The sequence below is a fragment of the Phyllopteryx taeniolatus genome, chromosome 15 (assembly GCF_024500385.1).
Source record: "Phyllopteryx taeniolatus isolate TA_2022b chromosome 15, UOR_Ptae_1.2, whole genome shotgun sequence".
NCBI classification, from domain to species: Eukaryota; Metazoa; Chordata; class Actinopteri; order Syngnathiformes; family Syngnathidae; genus Phyllopteryx; species Phyllopteryx taeniolatus.
The window spans coordinates 4,755,309-4,767,735 of NC_084516.1; the positions used below are offsets into that span (position 1 = coordinate 4,755,309).

The following is a 12,427-nucleotide window of genomic DNA, read 5'->3' on the forward strand; positions in this document are numbered from 1 at the left end:
AGAGAGAGACATAGAGAGAGGCACCAGATTGGAGAAAAAGGCCTTTGAGTTTTGCTTTATAAGGAGGAGAAGACGAGGAAAGAGATGCGAGCGGGGAAGCGACGCGAAGAGCGAGGGGTCTTTGAACACAACGCACGCGAGGAGGAGGAGACGGCGTGTAAAAAGCAGAAAATGTAAACTTCTTGTTAGGCCACTTGAGAAATGGCCTCTCCTTTTATCTTGGACTTTAAGAGTATTCTCGCCCAAAAAAGCTTCACGGGTCGTGTTGGAATGTCGACGGTATGTGATTGAGGAGACAAATTTAGGAGGTAAAGTGAAGCATTCCGTAGCTGTGGTGTTTTACAGCGACATCAGCATCGCTCGATGCGCAGGAAAACAGGCGGGAAGGCCAAGATTTTGTATCGAAAAGGCGAGATTGAGATCAAAAACGCCAAATTTGGCGATTAATATGCTGAATTTTGCTATTCAAATGCTAGATTTTGCAAAGAAACCAAAATTTTGCAGTGAAAATGCAAGATTTTGTTAAAATATTTAAAATCTTTTGTATTATGTAATAAAAACACTCGCTTTTTCAACGATGATGCTAGATTTTTCGATGAAAACGCTAGCTTGGTCCATGGAAATGCTAGCTTTTGTGATGAAAATGTTAGTTGTCACAATGGAAAAAAAGTTTTTCATTCAACATATTTTGATGAAAACTCTAGATTTCGCAATGAAAATGCATAATTATGCTAATAAAATACTGGATGGTGCAATGAAAAATTTTGCAACAAAAAATGCAGAATCTTGCAATGGAACAGATTTTTCAAATAAAATGTAAAATATTGCACAGAAATGCAAAATTCTAAAACAAAATGAGAATCTGAAAAAATACAAATAACTAAAAATTTAATTACAAATATCTACATTATCTCTGTGCACAGAAAATGCCTGACTAAATTATTTTAGGGAAAAATATCATAGATTGTAAAAAATAAATCAAATAAATGTAATTAAAAAAACAAATATTTTATTTAGAAAAATAGTGTCACGGTTCAATGTAAAGCAAATACTGTATCTCCAAATTTAGTTTTTCTTTAAATTAAAATAAAATTTTAAAAAATCCCCCCAAAATTACTTCTTTTTTTCCTCATAGAAGGAAAAACAAACAAAACACTTGGAGATAATTGCTTTTAATTGGACAGTGGCAGTAAGAAGTAAATAAATAAATGTAAAAATAAGAAAATAAATACATTGTCGCTGTTTACTGGAAAGCATGTATCTCCAAATTTTATGTTTGTTTATCCTTTAAACAATTATGTTCCTTTTTTTCTGAAAAGGAAAAACAAATAAAAGTTGGAGATACTTGCTTTTCTTTGGACATCAATGTAGAAATAAATACAAAAGTAAAAATCACTTTTGTGAGGCTTGTCAATCTATTCGTTAGCGTCTGTGTTGTTGGTGTAACGGGAGTGAAATGCTCCGTTAATGTAAAGCTACGGCTCCCTGCGAGGGTCAAAAAGCAGCTTTAGCATATTTTAATTTGAGCCATAAAGTGTTTAAAAAGCTTTAGTCGCGTTTATTGTGTTTTGACGTTTAAACAACTGTGCTTTAGGGACTTTTAACCGTGCTAAAATGATCGAATAATGTGAGGGCGATAGGCCTAGTCTAGCTTTGACGTCAATAATCTAAAAGAACAGTTTCCCTTATAATGTGCGTCGAATGAACAGTGGCACAGGCCCAGGAAAACAAACAAACGTGGCGCTGGGCGTTTACATGAGGACGTTAGCGCGCGTGTCGGGCAGCCGCAGGCCCACCAACCCACCGCAGACCAGCACGCATGACGCCAGCAGGATGGGGATGGCCTTGGTGATACCCACCAGAGAGCCGAAGATCAGGTTGCCCAGCACGGCGGCCAGCTTGCACAGGGCGTTGCAGAAGCCGAAGCCGGTGCCTCTGCGCAAGAGGAAAGAACCAAAAAATGTCAGGTTTAGTTGGGCTGAGTTGAAAGTCATATTTTGAAGATAAAAAAAGTGATATTTTCTAATTTAAAAATAAATAAATAATGTTTTTGGGTAAAAAGTCATATATTTTCAAGGAATGCATATCAGATTAGATGAGACTTTTTTTTCCCAGCTCAAACTACATTATTGAGATAATATTTTTTGAAGGGGTCAAAAAAAATGTTGAGATAAATAAATATTTTTCCAAGGAATAAAGTTTTTTTTTAAAATATAAAACAGGTTATATATTTTTTTAGATAGAAAATGTTATATGTTGTTAGATGAAAAGTCACATTTTTCAAGGAATGCTTAATTCATTCATTTTTTAAAGATAAAAGTAATATTTTATTTATTATATTTATTTTGACTTTTTAAATCAAAAAATAGGACTTTTAATCTACAAAATATTTTAAAGACAAATAATAAAAATATGTAAACAAACATATTTTTGTATATGTATTTACATTAAAACATTTTTTAGATCAAAAAGCTATTTTCTAAATAAAAAAAATAATTCAGAAAAATTTACTATTTTTGGAAGCCTCCTAAAATATATATATATATATATATATATATATATATATATATATATATATATATATATATATATATATATATAGGTGAACAGTTAACAAGGAAAATAAGTAATTTCAACAAGTCCACTTTCACGTGACATAAACCTTCTGTCGGTGGGGTACAGCTCCGTGGTGACCACATCCAAGGAGTTCCAGGCGGAGATGCTGAGGCCGTTGTACAGGCACAGCATGAAGATCATCATGGACTCGCTGGTGCCGAACCACAGGAAGAAGCAGCTGATGCCCGACAGCACCATGGAGCCACCTGCACGGCGTGGGGGGCGACAGACGGTCACAGAGGTGGTACTCACACTCTCTACTTACGAAGTACAGATACTTGCATAAAGTATTTTTTTAGTAAGATTCTAACGATTATCCCATTGATTAATCGAATAATCAGATAAAAAGTGATTTTGCAATATGAAATACAATAATGTGCATATGAGGAGCAGGTAATATTTTTTTCGGCTAGGGATTGCCATCCTCAGGTTCTACTGTAGTATCTGTGACTGAGTGGCGGGGCCTGGCCTGGTGAGTGAGGTGGGCGTCAGTAAATGAGAGCGGAGACTGGGTTAGTTTTCGCGTCGTCACGTCATACCCAACATGCTGAGGCGGCCGATTTTGTCCATGAGGAGGGCCGAGACGATGTTGCCGGGCAGCACGGCCAGCGTTCCTAGGAAGTTGACGAAGTAGACCCAGTAGGCACTGTAGTCGTCGTCGAAGGTCATCTGACAGCCCGTCTTGTTGTGGTGGAAAGTGGTGTTGACCACCCTGGAGTTTGTCAGCTTGGCGTCGTCGATATCTGCAAGAGGGATTTCGTACATGTTTTGTAAACACATACAGTACTTTGTTGTCAACAGAAAGAAAAAAAAAAGGTCTTATCGGCAATTTAGGGACAGTGCCCCATTGTATACAGTGTTCCCTTGTTGCATCACGGTTCTTCCCTTGTGATCCCTGCTATATGCCAGCTTTTGTAACCAATTCTTTTTTTAATTATTATTATTTTTTATACTAACAGTCATGCCCTCGCACGTGGGAAAGGAGAGCCACACTCGCGATGCACTTTTCAGCTGACTGAATGCTGGGAGAACAGTAAAACGCATAACACAATGAGCACACGAATGAAGGAGCTCTTGTTGGCCACAGCTCATGCCCAGACAATCACACGCAAGACTCACCAATCCAACCCCAGCAAACCCCTCTTCTGAAAAACACATACCTAATTTTTTTAGGGTAAAAAGTTTTTTTTTTTTTTTTAGATTAAAAGTAATATTTTTTCAATAGTGGGACTTTCGAGGAACAGTCAGATTTGTAGAAGTATGATTTATTTTGTAAAAAGTCAGACGAACGTTTAGTTTTGATTTTTTTTTTAAATTAAAAAGTATTTTTTCTTTCAAGATAAAAAGCATTTTTTAGATCAAAAGTAATATTTTTAATATAAAAAGTCAGATTTTTTCAAGATAAAAACTGAAGTATGATACACTTTGTAAAAAGTCAGATGAGATATTTTTAGATAAAAGGAAAACGGATTTTCGGTCAGATAAAACGGATAAAAGTCAGATTTTCTGTTGATAGATCAGGGTTTGTTTTTTTGTTTTTTAAAGGAAGTCTGATTATTTTAGATAAAAAGTATTTTTATTTTAAAGAAAAAAGTCCCAAAATTAAGTCCTGTTTTTTCATGACAAAAACTATTTTTTTATACTGTCGTCATGAATTCTAGGGGAAAAACATTTCGATGAAAATGAAATGTTTTCAAGGAATTAAGCCGTATTTTTTCCAATGCTGTAGTCGTACAGTCTTGGGTAAAAATGTAATATTACACGATGTCTGTCGAAATTTAATAACAAAAAAAGTCAATTTTTGTCGATAAAAGGTCCGATGTTTTTAGATTAAAAACGTCATAATGTTTAGATAAAAGGTCATATTTTTGGATAAAGTCATTATTTGTGCTAAAAAATATTTTTATTAAAATTTATATTTTTTCAAAGAGCAAGGTTGCATTATTTAAAACTTCAAGGTAGGAAGTTAAAAAGTCAAAAGGTTGACCACTTGGACCTACAGTGTAAATTCAGCCTTAGTAATTAATTTCCCAAACGGGCCAAGCTGTTCTCGTTTCCATGCTCACATTGCTTGGGGGTGTCAAAAAAAAAAACGTCATTTCCCATGGTGCATTGCCAGCACCTTGCATGCCTTTGCAGTTTCCGTGTTCAGCACTTTTCCCTGAGTGCTGCAGGAGAAATCATTTGAAGGCCCAGACTCCCACAAGCTCTGATTCAGCTCTGGTTTCCCTCACCGCCTTCTCTTTCCTCTCCTTTTATCCTGCACTTCTGAAACCTTCTCATTGGCCTCTTTGCAAGTGAAGGATTTGCACGAGCGGTACTTGGGCTGGGGCGGTGGTCGGGTGGGGTTCTCAGATCGAGCAGCGGCGCAAAAACGTACCCGTGTTATAAAAGAAGGAGTCGATGAAGGTGCAGTTTTTGAAAGAGGAGCCCACGGAGGAGACGTCCTCAAAGTAGCAGTTGAGGAAAGAGGAGTTGACGAAGGAGACCGCCTTGAACTTCATGCTAATAAACCTGCGCAGAGGACGAAGGCGTTAACAATCACTCATGTTGCCTTTAGGGGGTGACTTTTTGCTTTCTTGAGGCAAAGACTGTTTTACAGGCTACCGTGATAAAATTTTTATAATTGCCTTTACTCATTTTTTAAACTGTAAATATACCCCAAACTATGATCCCAGAACACAATATCATTTAAAACTCATCTTATTACATTACCCGTAGGAATAAGTGGCTTCAAGATGATTTAGAAAATACCAATATAACAAATAAAATACCAATCATAGTCAACCCCAGCATGTGCGCGGTTCAGCATTCACGAATTGGCTTTTTCACAGATTTTTTTTGGGGGGCGCAACGTATCCTCCGTTAATTACTGAAATCTCATCTATTCGCTGTTTTTGTGCTAAGGCCAATGCAAGTGTTACTTTTGCGCCATCTGGTGGAATCATGTTGGTAGCTTAAATTCATTGACCGTATATTTTTCACTTCTGTTTTGTTGTTGGCCCTTGAATGAACCTCGTGCACTGTCAAAAGGGAAACTGAAAGCATGTTTCTGTTTGTCTACCGATGCAGCTAGTCACAGCCCCTGTCGTCTACTTTGCTGTGACAATTTGCTTGTATTACCAAAAAAGTATAATCGTGTAAATGCCAAAAAGTGAATTTAATGACTTATACCGTTTCTTTAAAGTGCTACTGTACATACAGTGGACTCCTGCTATTCGCAGGAATAAGGACTGATGGTGCGTTCACACCGGACGCAAAGCGAACTTTCGCCTCCCGTTATTTGCACGAGTTTGATCGCGGGAGTTGTGTACGCGCTGAACGCGCATTCACTTCATTTGCGCCACGTTGATATGCTCCTCCCACCTCGGTCCTCTGGCTGGTTTATTTATCTATTTATTTTTTCTTCCACGTTCTCAGCGACATTTACTTTGTGGAAAACAGCAATGCACAAATGTACTCTATTTGCACATGTATCATTTCTTTGTGTAAGTGGAAGGCATAACCAGGAAGAGCAGGCGTCTAGGGGGCGAGCTGCGAAGATAAGCCTTTTCATTTCCTGGTAGAAGCGGAGATAACGGAGGCAGGATTAATATGAACGGTCACGATGAATAGTGCGAAGGAGGAGTCGGTTTGGTTACCTGTCGTTGAGGAAAACGCCATTTCTGTGGATCTGGTTCTCCAGCGTGAAGTTGAAGGTGAAGTCTTCGATGCGTTCGTTGGTATGGATCTTCACCCGGGAGGCGTACTCGTCGGCCTGCAGGTGCTTGATCACGTCGGGGAACCAAACGGACAGCCCGTAGTACCTGCAGTCGAGGGACGAGGAGTGACCATCTACAGGCGTGGTTGTCAACAGGGTCTGCGAGCTGTAACTTGCCTTAAGTACATACTTAAATGGACCAGCCCATTAATACAACCAACTAACCAAACCAATTACTCCTCCCTACCTTGGCTTTGGGCCGATTAAAAGCTCTGATGTGATTGTAATGTATCACCACATAAATCTGACATGCATGATTGTAGAGCTGGGGAAAAAAAAAAAAAAAAAAAGAATATCTCAGCTAAGTTGACTTAAAAAAAATAGGTCAACACTAGATTTCTGCCTCGAAGCTCCCCCGGGACAAAAAAAAAAAAAAAAAAAAAAGAAGTTACACCAAGAACCAATGTTTGCGCCGTCGGAACCTATGTTTCACACAGACATTTATTGCAGACGGACGCCGTGTTTGGCCAATAATACACTTCACCAAAAACTTCAAATGAGCATCTGTAAGTGTTATTTAAGACAATGTTAGATGTGTAACGTACATATAAGGTGATAAGTATGAGTTAGCTGAATGGGAGTTAGCGGTTTTTCACCTATAATGGTTATCGCTAGCGCGCTAATGCTAATCGTGATTAACTTTAGCGCGCTAGCATTTTGCTGTCTCAAATTCTGTACACCAAATTTATTCCATACACTCAGTACCTACATATGTATTTTCAGGATTTTAAGTAATAGTGTTGGAGCACGAGTTGCCAGAAATATAAATTACAAAGTAAAGCACAGATGAAAATTCTACTCACTGTAATTACAGTAACAAAGAATTTGTACTGCGTTACACTACAAGGCTGGTTAGTGTAAGCAGTGGAAGTCAGCTAGCGATGATGGATAAATATTGAATTTGATGAGGTTTCTTTCCATTAAACAGGTCATGTATATTTAGATTTATAAGGTCCTGAGAAACATTTCTCCCTGGACCCAGAGAACTCCCGAATCAAAAGCCTTGAAGTGCATAAAATGAAACGTCCAAGCTTGGTCTTACCCAAAGGAAAGCGTAAACCAAACCGCTGCCAGTTTCATAGTGTTGTCTTTTACCGGGTAGTCGAAGCATCTCATGAAAGTTGACCAGATCTATTGAAAAAAAGAATGACAGTGATTATTTTATCACACCTGTAAACAACCATAAAGCAGGGCATTCACCGAATTCCAACGTTCTAACAATTTCAGTCTGCCAGATACACGCTATGGGGTTTTTACTGTTACACTTGAGTCCAGTTGGTGTCATTACTCATATGCATTTTCAACTGTTGCCGACTGTCAAATTATCACAGACTTTCAATAATATCTCATGCTATATAGCTATGTTTTTGCATACTTTTTTAAACTGCTTACTTGCGTTTTAGGTGTGTGCGCTAATGTGGCTTGCTTTAGTGGACAGTAACTGTAAGTAAAGTGATCATGTCAATCGAAAGAAGATGTAAATACTGTAATTAGAAAAAAATGTCTTGGCACATACTTGGAATTGGTTTCTGTGGATTTTGTACAACGAATTGTGGGAAAACCGAAGTTGAATTTAGAGCAATCGTATCATAATTGAGCTCATCACAATGTATCGCATCATATTGCATTGTGTCTTATTGCAATATATCAAATTGTATCATATCGTATTGTAGCATAATGTATCGCGTCATAAGGTATTGCATTCGTAACTCACGGGCATCATAGAGTATTGTAAGGTATCGCACCATATGGCATGATTTCGTAGTGTATCGGATGATATCATAGTGTATCGCATCGTAAGGTATCGTTTCATAACACATTGTACTCTGTCGCATCAGAATGTATTGCATCGTAATGTATTGCAGCGTAACGTATTGCATCATAATGTATCATATCGTAACGGATTGCGTCGTAACGGATTTCATCGTAATGTATCGCATAGTAACGTATCACATTGTAACGCATTGTTACGTATCACATGGCATCGTAACATATCACATTGTAACTAATTGTTAGGTCACATCTTATCGCATTGTAACATCACATCATAAAGGATTGCAACACATCGTAACCTATCAAATCGTAACATATTGTTACGTATCACATTTCGGCGTATTGCATCGTAACTATCCCACCGTAAAGTAACATGTTGCAACAAAATGTATTGCAATTTACAAAATGCATCATGCGTCGTATTGCATCATTTTACCACTTGGAGCCAACAATCAAGCCTTTTTTGTCGCCATACACTTTGTAGGACGGGCTATTTTCCCCACGATTGTGCATCTTTCGTACACAGCCAAAGTCATACAGTGTAGAAGAGGTTACGCTCTACTTAAAGTTCAGCGTTTCAACCAAAACTGACCCCTCGGAGCTCTGCCTTGACTTTTGAAAGAACCTTCAGCACCGGGTTGGCCGATTCGCTCTGCATCTCCATCAGCTCGTCCAGCAATTTGGGGATCTTAATCCGGTTCACCTGCGGGGAGAGACACTTGTCTGTTTGTTGGCTGTTTGCTGAAGCCATGAGGTGGGGCCCTAAGGCATGTAAACTCACGGTGAAGACTCTCTCGGGCTCTCCGCGGGCTCGCATATTGATATCATGGATGTGCTTGAGAACCATCCAGGCCTCGTCGTGTTTGCCCATCTAGATGACAGTCGGAATAAGCGCAGTCACGCTAATGTTAACAGTACTTCAATCGTACGGCAACGTCACCGCCATATTGGATGTGGCAAAGGGGAGCGATGGGTGAAGATGCCTCATTCATTTGATGCTTGGAGATGTAGCAACCGCTTTACACTCAAAAGCCAGATCTCATGGGATAAAGACAGAACAATAACTTTTTGATTGCACTGAGTCATTATAAAACCATTTTGCAGATAGAATTTGCGGACTTTACGGCCAATACTTGAAAGTCCCAAATATGCATAATATTGTGAATTCGTGTGGTAAAATAGTCTCCAAACAAAGAAGTCTTTTCTCACTGAATAAAAAACAATTAATCAAAGTCAAATGTAAACATTAATACTCTTTATTCAGAAAACTCAAACGTCACAGCTACAATACAGGATATTGATATTATAAAGTAGACATAGATTAAATATACAATATCACTGTTTCACAATCTATCACCAGAGTAAAAGTAACAGAAGATTAAACTATATATAAATGTTTGTTGCTATGGACTTGCCCCATAAGGTATGTCATCTCATTTTAGAGCGGGTCCAACAAATGCAACACCTGTGACTGCGCTCTCTCACCTGTAAGAAGAAGCGGGGGCTCTCGGGCATGAAGGTGAGGGACACCACTGCTGAGACGCAAGGCAGCGCACACACCACCACAAACACTCGCCAGCTGTGGAACTGGTAGGCGGAGCCCATGCTGAAACTCCAACCTGCACACAGAAAGTGGCGAAGCACGCACGCAATGTGTACTTTAGCATCAGCAAACAATTCAATTAAATACCTACCAAAAAAAGCATTAAATCAAAACTATGGCGATGGCTAGCTATGTTTTGGTAGTTGTTGCACACGCAGGTGGTTCAGTAAATGTACGGACTGTAATTACGTCACTTGAAGAATAGGCAAAAATGGATACCCGCATGAAATGGTAATTGGACACTGCAGCCCTTTTTTGTGGATTTTGTATGAAATATTATGGTATTCACATCTGGAATACAGTCACTGATGGTGTAGTGGTACACTCGCCTGACTTTGGTGCGGGCAGCGTGGGTTCAGTACCCACTCAGTGACGGTGTGAATGTGAGTGCGAATGGTTGTCCGTGTCTATATGTGCCCTGCGACTGACTGGCGACCAGTTCAGGGTGTAATCCGCCTTTCACCCGAAGTCAGCTGGGATAGGCTCCAGCGTCCCGCGACCCTAACCAGGATAAGCGGTGTTGAAATGGATGGATGGACATCTGGAATACATAAATATCTGATGACAAAGCTTAGTTTTAAAAAAATACATCTTATGAAAACAAGATGTCTTAACCCTAACTCCAAATTAAGGCAAAAATACAATTTATCATATGGCAAAGTATCATATCATATGAAGTATAGTACAATGTGACATTCATATCACAACATAACTTAATTTACAGCGGATCACCACATATTTGCGGTTTGGCTTTTGAAAATGTACCTATTCGCAGAGGTTTTCGATCCATCGCGATTGAATCGCAAAGCGCCGTGTCGTATTGCAATATGTCATATCGTTATCGCAAGCCGTCATACCATATTGTTGTATCCTAACCCCAATGCATCTTATTGTATTGCAACCATAAAGTATCGTATCGCAGTCGCTCATATCGCAATGTGTCACAATGTAATGTACAGTATCTCATTGTATCGCAACGCATCGAATCACAACGCATCATATCACAAAGCATCGTATCACAACATATCGTATTGCATCACAAATATAACTGGTTTGATTATGAGCAAAATGTCAAGACGCGATCAATTAATGATTGATTCCCTTAAAATTGTCCAGACTCTTTACAATCAATTAAAACCATAGTAATTGCGAATTAATGCATCTGAGCGGCAAATCGGCTTTGTGGACATTCATGGTCACGGGTATGTTAGGTTTAGGGGACGTGAGCGTGTTTGCAGTCGTGTGGCCCACGTGACTTTCCTTCTGGCCGGTCCGGTAAAAAGCTCATTAGGAGGATTCCAGCTATAATGGACTGTTGGCGATGGCTGACTGGTTGCGATACTCAACGTGATTTATGTGGCTACTCTACAGTAAGTGAAAACGCCATCGACGCACGCACAGTTACACACGCGCTCACACATGCACACACACACACACACACACACACACACAAAGGAGATCATCCAGACAAATCGGCCTTACACTGCAACAAACACACATTTAAGACTGTTCACAGCAGAAGATTTTACATTTAACTTTTTTGGCACAATAAAAAAGACACCACACACACACACACATGCGCACACACATGTCTGGCCTTTACTCACCACCAGTCAATGTAAAGAGCACTGCGGCGAAACCCATTACCCACAAACCCCTGTGTCTTGCAGCAAAAAAACCAACAAAAAAAACAAAGGGTGAAACACTGCCATCTAATCAATTGACTTCGATTATGATCCACTCGTAACACCTTGCGTCACATTAATGTGTCTCGTCCATCACTTCTTATGATATGTAAAAAGACGGATGGCACTTCACTACCTCCTCTGTAATAGATGTTTTGGGTATGTTCACGGAACATCGTCCGAGAACAGATGAAACAAAGCCAGCCATTTGCATAGATGTGCAAAAAGGTAGAAAATGAAATAGTGCAGTTTGCATGCCAGACCCGTAGTTGGCGATGTTAAGAAGATGTTTTTGGAATACCGTTCGTGGATGTATGTCTTCTGAATGTGATGTATGAAAGTAACCCGTAATTTTGTGATTTTAGTTTTTTGGGTAATTAAAATGTATTTAATCTTTTTATTTTTTGAATGAATTTATCAAATTCAAAACATTGTGAATTGATTAATTGTAAATACAGCAGACCCCAGCTATTTGTGGGGGTTAGGAACATTGTAAATCTGCAAATAATGGAAAAAAGTGGGGGATTGGGTAGAAAAAAAAGTTGATAGTAGCTAAAGCGAACCTATAGATGAGTTTTAAAAAAATTTTTTTTATTTTTTTGAGGTTTTTTTTGTTTCTACCATATTAATGATTTACAGAAGTGTTTATAAGATCATTAACCTATCTAGTATGTGGTGGTGCAGTGAAAATATTTGAAACTTGAAACTACAAATACCCATGCGGGCATCGCCTCAGTCTTTTCATTCACAGTCGATGCACGATTCCCCCTCTCATAATCTTTATTGTCACCTTTCTCGATAAGTTTAGTTTTGTCCTGGAAGTGGCTTCTAGTTCTTCAAGTGCGTGGCTTACGACTCCCCAGATAAGTGCTCCGCCCGGTTGAGGCACTTCATCAACGCGGCCTGTTATATATCGAACGCCTTCCAGCTTTCCATTAAAGCAGCTAAGCCGTTGTTTCTCTCTCTCCGACTGCCGCCCCGCATCCCTTC

General features: G+C 39.1%; 1 protein-coding gene and 1 long non-coding RNA gene across 3 annotated transcripts in view; one reads left to right on the forward strand and one right to left on the reverse strand.

Annotated features, from left to right (window-relative positions):
• Positions 1–1,156: 1,156 nt before the first annotated feature.
• Positions 1,157–12,427, reverse strand: part of LOC133465234 (synaptic vesicle glycoprotein 2C-like) — a 28,406-nt gene continuing 17,135 nt past the window's right edge. The window contains exons 5-13 of one of the 2 annotated variants that reach the window (XM_061747794.1): positions 9,635–9,768; positions 8,931–9,020; positions 8,742–8,852; positions 7,419–7,507; positions 6,258–6,422; positions 4,997–5,130; positions 3,156–3,359; positions 2,663–2,822; positions 1,157–1,935 (exon numbers count right to left, since the gene is read on the reverse strand). In XM_061747794.1, coding sequence (XP_061603778.1) covers positions 1,752–1,935; positions 2,663–2,822; positions 3,156–3,359; positions 4,997–5,130; positions 6,258–6,422; positions 7,419–7,507; positions 8,742–8,852; positions 8,931–9,020; positions 9,635–9,768 — 1,271 coding nt within the window. In that variant the 3' untranslated portion in view covers positions 1,157–1,751. The remainder of the gene's footprint in view (positions 1,936–2,662; positions 2,823–3,155; positions 3,360–4,996; positions 5,131–6,257; positions 6,423–7,418; positions 7,508–8,741; positions 8,853–8,930; positions 9,021–9,634; positions 9,769–12,427) is intronic. The other variant, XM_061747795.1, reaches the window with a different exon arrangement.
• The window catches only part of LOC133465252 (uncharacterized), a 29,454-nt gene continuing 23,424 nt past the window's right edge, over positions 6,398–12,427 (forward strand). The window contains exons 1-2 of the long non-coding RNA XR_009784579.1: positions 6,398–6,882; positions 9,592–9,668. This is a non-coding gene — a long non-coding RNA (uncharacterized LOC133465252). The remainder of the gene's footprint in view (positions 6,883–9,591; positions 9,669–12,427) is intronic.